The 6,048-nt window shown below is 43.7% G+C and overlaps 1 protein-coding gene across 1 annotated transcript in view; it reads right to left on the reverse strand.

The window, feature by feature from the left end:
* LOC139554944 (thrombospondin type-1 domain-containing protein 7A-like) overlaps nucleotides 1–5,150 on the reverse strand; it is a 158,925-nt gene extending 153,775 nt beyond the window's left edge. The window contains exon 1 of the mRNA XM_071368254.1: nucleotides 4,602–5,150. Within this exon, the coding sequence (XP_071224355.1) occupies nucleotides 4,602–4,758 (157 nt within the window). The 5' untranslated portion in view covers nucleotides 4,759–5,150. The remainder of the gene's footprint in view (nucleotides 1–4,601) is intronic.
* Between the last annotated feature and the right edge of the window lie 898 nt (nucleotides 5,151–6,048).

The following is a 6,048-nucleotide window of genomic DNA, read 5'->3' on the forward strand; positions in this document are numbered from 1 at the left end:
CGTTAATTCACTGAAACGGGGGAATTCTGCTGTTTCTCTTCCTAAGCAAATTACCTCAGACTTCTGTATTCTAACTGAAAAAAATGATATTTGTGATGCTTTTAATAAGCATTTCATCTCTGCTGGTTTTTTATTTGAAAGGAAAAGTGGACTTTGTGGTACTGGCCAGTTAGTTGATTTTTCGTCTTGCTTTTCAACCGTTACTCTGAAAAATGGTAACCCTGTTTTTAGTTTCCAGAAAATAACTGAAGCAGAGGTTCTAATTGCCCTGTGTGCCATTGATACTAAGAAATCCTTAGGCGCTGACAATTTAGACCCGTACTTACTTAAGTGTGCTGCACCTATTTTTGCTGGTTCAGTAACACACATTTTTAATCTAACATTAAGCACAGGAAATATCCCTAAGGTGTGGAAAGCAGCTTTTGTTCTGCCATTACATAAGGGAGGTGACGGTAGTGATTTGGATAACTATCGACCCATCTCTAGGCTCCCTTGTCTGGTAAAGATTCTAGAATCTATAGTCAACAAACAGTTACAATCTTTTCTTTCTGCTAACAGTATTCTTAGTACCAATCAATCTGGTTTTAGATCTAAACACAGTACCACATCGGCCACTATGCTTGTTGTAAATGATATTGCAAATGCCTTAGACGATAGAAAGCACTGTGCTGCGTTGTTTGTAGATTTGTCAAAAGCTTTTGACACTGTAGACCATGCTATCCTGTTGAGTAAGCTGTCATCTATAGGACTGGGCACTGATGCCTGCCGATGGTTTTATGACTATCTTAAAGATAGAACTCAAGCCGTCATGGTCGATGGGGTCAAGTCTGACCCCTTACAGTTACTTAAAGGGGTCCCTCAGGGTTCAATAATTGGCCCACTATTGTTCTCACTTTATATAAACAACATTGGTGATGATGTCAGATATTGTAAATTCCATTTATATGCAGATGACACAGTGATGTACTCTATTGCTCCAACAGCGGACCAAGCTTTAATGCAGTTGGAGTCTGATTTTAGGATACTACAGGGGTCTCTTTTACAGCTTAAACTTGTTTTAAACGCTAAGAAAACAAATGTCATGTTTTTTTCTAGGTCTAAACTCTCAGTTAGAAACACGTTTGTAATCACTAGCTTGGATGGTACTCAAATCAATAAGGTCTCTGCATATAAATACTTAGGGGTATGGTTAGATGATAGGCTTTCTTTTAAAAAACATGTTACTGAATTGGGAAAAAAGCTCAAATTCAAGATAGGATTCCTTTACAGAAACAGGGCTTGTCTGTCCTCTGTAAATAGGAAAAAAATTGTGCAGGCTACTTTTATGTCCGTTTTAGATTATGGTGATATTATCTATATGCATGCATCGGCAAACACATTAAAACCACTGGATGCTATTTACCATTGTGCACTCAGGTTTATCACGGGTGATAGTTACAGAACTCATCACTGTATCCTATATCAACATGTGGGTTGGGTCTCTCTATCTGTGAGGCGAGAGCAACATGCTCTCTTGTTTATTTATAAAGCACTTCTTTTAAAACTACCTCCATATATATCATCATTAATTTCCACAAGATGTACTAATTTTAAAACCAGATCACAGATGTGGATTACATTAGAGACTCCTGCGGTCTCCACAGAGTTGGGTAGGACTGCCTTCAGTTCCTTTGCACCTTATTCATGGAACAAACTGCAGATCCAACTTAAGTTAGACACTCTGGTGTCCCTTGCCCATTTTAAAATGCTTATGGAGGATCAATATGATGTTGTCTGTGATTGTTTCTGTTGAATTGTGTATGTTTTGAAATGTTCTTGTCTGTATGTCTAAAACTGTACATGTCAACATGTTTACACAGGGCACAGCCGTAAAAGAGATCCAGGTCTCAGTCTGTTTTCCCTGTTAAAATAAAGATAAAAAAATTAAAAAATAAAAAATGGTGGAGAGGGTGAAGGGACTGTAACAAGCATGGTGGAGAGGGTGAAGGGACTTTAACAAGCATGGTGGAGAGGGTGAAGGGACTTTAACAAGCATGGTGGAGAGGGTGAAGGAGAGAGGCAAAAGATAGAGAGAAAAGAAAAGAGGGAGAAAGAGAGAAAAGAGAGAATGGAGGGAAAAGAAAGCGAGAGGGGGACAATGGCGTGGGATTTCCGCACGCCAGGCTTGTTCAGTGGGGAACAGCAAACAATAAGGCCATGAGTCAAAAAATAAACATTTGGCTCAGATATGAAACACTCTGGTTATACCAACCAGTGGCATGATTAAGAGAAAGCAATGTTTTAAAGTCTGCATTCATCAATAAATTACTTTCAGTAATGATCCCATCTCATGTGGAGTCTCACTATACTGCAATGAGAGAGAGAGAGAGAGAGAGAGAGAGAGAGAGAGAGAGAGAGAGAGAGAGAGAGAGAGAGAGAGAGAGAGAGAGAGAGAGAGAGAGAGAGAGAGAGAGAGAGAGAGAGAGAGAGAGAGTACAGACTCAGTGAGCATAGCCTTGCTATTGAGAAAGGCCGCCGTAGGCAGACATGGCTCTCAAGAGAAGACAGGCTATGTGCTCACTGCCCACAAAATGAGGTGGAAACTGAGCTGCACTTCCTAACCTCCTGCCCAATGTATGACCATATTAGAGAGACATATTTCCCTCAGATTACACAGATCCACAAAGAATTCGAAAACAAATCCAATTTTGATAAACTCCCATATCTACTGGGTGAAATTCCACAGTGTGCCATCACAGCAGCAAGATTTGTGACCTGTTAACACAAGAAAAGGGCAACCAGTGAAGAACAAACACCATTGTAAATACAACCCATATTTATGTTTATTTATTTTAACTTGTGTGCTTTAACCATTTGTACATTGTTACAACACTGTATATATATAATATGACATTTGTAATGTCTTTATTGTTTTGAAACTTCTGTATGTGTAATGTTTACTGTTAATTTTTATTGTTTATTTCACTTTTGTATATTATCTACCTCACTTGCTTTGGCAATGTTAACACATGTTTCCCATGCCAATAAAGCCCCTTGAATTGAATTGAATTGAATTGAGAGAGAGAGAGAGAGAGAGAGAGAGAGAGAGAGAGAGAGAGAGAGAGAGAGAGAGAGAGAGAGAGAGAGAGAGATCTCCTGGTGAGACAGCAGTGTAATAGGACATTGATCTTTCCCAGTGTGTCCCAGGGACCCATGGGACACACAAGGGTCAGCATCCATCCATCCATTCATCCACCCCCTTCCCCAATCACCCTCTTATCCCACCCTTCCCCTTCTCTCCTTCCCCCTTCTCTGCCCTCTTCCAATCCACAATCATCCCCTCCCTATCCCTTGTTACTCCCCCTTCTCTCCCCCTTAACCAACCCCTCACTCCCCCTTTACCCATTTCTCCCTGTTCTCTCCCTCCTCTCCCCCTCACTCATAAGCCCATGCATGAGTAATGCACCCCTCTCTGACCATGTGCTGACATCTAATGTTGAGTGTGTTTTCAACTACATGGTGAGAGAGTAGCACTGCCCAAAACAGCATGGACAACGCCTCTGCGCTGTATACTGTAACACTAGATATATCTTACACGTTATAACACAGAGCCAGTCAATTATGCAACTGCAATTATACAACTGCTCATAATCATATGTAGCCTAAAAAAATATATGAACCTGTATTGGTCATTCTAATGTGCAGCTCACTTGTTTACAACATGCAGGTTCACAGTTCACACATGTTCATAAGGGAACCTATGCACACAGCTACAGGGTGCACCACCACACTGATACTGCAACTCATCAACTGCACGTGTCAGAATGCAAGAAATGTGTCCAATAGTGGTTTGTAGCGGTTGGAGCAGTACCAACTGTCACTGTGAGCCTAGTGAATGGGGGTGAATGGGAAAATGCACAGAGCACAGCCCCACAACCTCTAGTCCTCTCCTCCTCCCCTCAGCAACAGCCAGAACAGGCTAGGGATTCACCTCAGGGACTGCAGTAAATATGTTCACACACTACGACCCTCTGACATATACAACCTTTTCTACTTCCTTACTTTTCAGCAAACAGCATGGTGTGAAATTCAGCTCAAGGGAGAACTTGTGCTTCTTGTCATTCTAAAAACATGCACAATTCTTCTCAAAAGCTCTTGATTCAATAGTCAGAGTCGAAACTGTATTCCCCAAAGCAGTAAGTGAAAGCAACAGGAAAAGATAGGCTACAAAAATAAAAATCTTTGTGCATTACTTTTGACCAGGGCTATTTGGGACAAGCCGATGGAATAGGCACAGGTACCAGCAGTACAGTTGAAGAGGACAGATCCCTGTAAGGAAAACTTTAGTCCACGATAAACAATCTCTACCCTCAACAACATCTTCAAATCTGTATTTCACATAGAGATTCTAGTCTACCACTCAGGTGTGAGTGAGAGTGAGAGTGAGAGAGAGAGAGAGAGAGAGAGAGAGAGAGAGAGAGAGAGAGGGAGAGAGAGAGAGAGGGGAGTAGTCTGCTGCACAGTACATATAGTAACAGAGGATGATATCTTTCTCGGCACTCCCTCTATTTTCAGCATGGTGACCGAATTAATTATTAGCCCAGCAGTTGTAGCAGCTGTACCTGTTTGCCAGACGTAGACAGTTGGTTTGGTGTCGTCTGCAGTTTGTGCCTCCGTGGCTCCAGAGATCCAGAAGAGGACCAGCGCTAGCCTCCAGAGAGAGGGGAGTAACCCCCTCCACACACCCAGTGTCCCCTTCACTCCGCCAGGCAACCCCATGGCCTTCACAGTGGGACCACGGTGATAGTATCCACACAACGAAAGATAACCAAATGGAAAAAGAGTGGAGAAGGCAACACACACGGAGACACACACTGAGGGAGCACTCAGACACAGTGGAGGAGAAGTGTACTCTGCTCCCTGCTCCGTCCCTCCTCTAAGAAGAAGTAATCCTGGGTGAATGAATGGTTCTCCTCTCCTCCCTTCTTTCTCTCTCTCTCTATGTGGTGGCTAGGCCAGCGAGGGGGAAACAGGGAACAATAGACCTCTAAGCCGAGGCTGTTGGTGTTGCTGCGTCCTGCGTGTGCCGGGCTGATGCAGCACCTCCCTCTCTCTCCCTTGTCTCTCTCTCTCTTGCGCGCTCTATCGCTCGCTCGCTCACTACCCTCCCTCTCGCTCTGTGGCTCTCTCTCTCTCCCTCCCTCCCTCTCTTGGTCTTGATCATACTCTCTCACACTTGCCCTCCCTCTCTCTCTCCCTCTCTCTCTCCCTCTCTCTCTCCCTCTCTCTCTCCCTCTCTTATTTTTTGAGCTGGTGCTCCACGCTCCCATCAATGGAGGCATGCAGCTGGACAGAGGGGGTGGAGAGGGGTGTGTGTGTTTTTGGTATTACTATCCCTGTGGTATTAGTGTTTCCCCGGGACACCATGGGGGGCACAGTTTGGTTTGTCCCCTAGCACAACACAGCAGATTCAAATAATCACCTAATCATCAGGCTTTGAATCAGCTGTGTAGTGTTGGGCAAAAACCAAAGTGTGCACCCCTTGAGGTCCCGAGGACCGAGATTGGGAAACGCTGGATAAGGGGTTAGGTTTATTGTTATGGCAACAATTAGGGTTAGAATTAGTGTTAGGGGTTAGGGGTTGGATTTAGGGGTTAGGGAATCAGAATTTGAATGGGAATCAGTTGTTTAGTCCCCACAAGGATAGTAAAACATGTGTGTGTGTGTGTGTGTGTGTGTGTGTGTGTGTGTGTGTGTGTGTGTGTGTGTGTGTGTGTGTGTGTGTGTGTGTGTGTGTGTGTGTGTGTGTGTGTGTGTGTGTGTGTGTGTGTGTGTGTGTGTGTGTGTGTGTGTGTGTGTGTGTGTGTGTGAAGGAGCGTGGGAGGGAGATAGAATCCTGAAAAACATTATAGATGGAGGATAAAAAGCATCTGCATCATGTTAAAATAAAACAATGAATTATTGATGTCAGCTGGGTTTGACCTTGTATGATATTCAAGCCAGAGACCCAACATCCTGCAGTGCACACACACACACACGCACACGCACGCACGCACGCACGCACGCACG

This window comes from Salvelinus alpinus, chromosome 26, assembly GCF_045679555.1.
Source record: "Salvelinus alpinus chromosome 26, SLU_Salpinus.1, whole genome shotgun sequence".
NCBI lineage: Eukaryota > Metazoa > Chordata > Actinopteri > Salmoniformes > Salmonidae > Salvelinus > Salvelinus alpinus.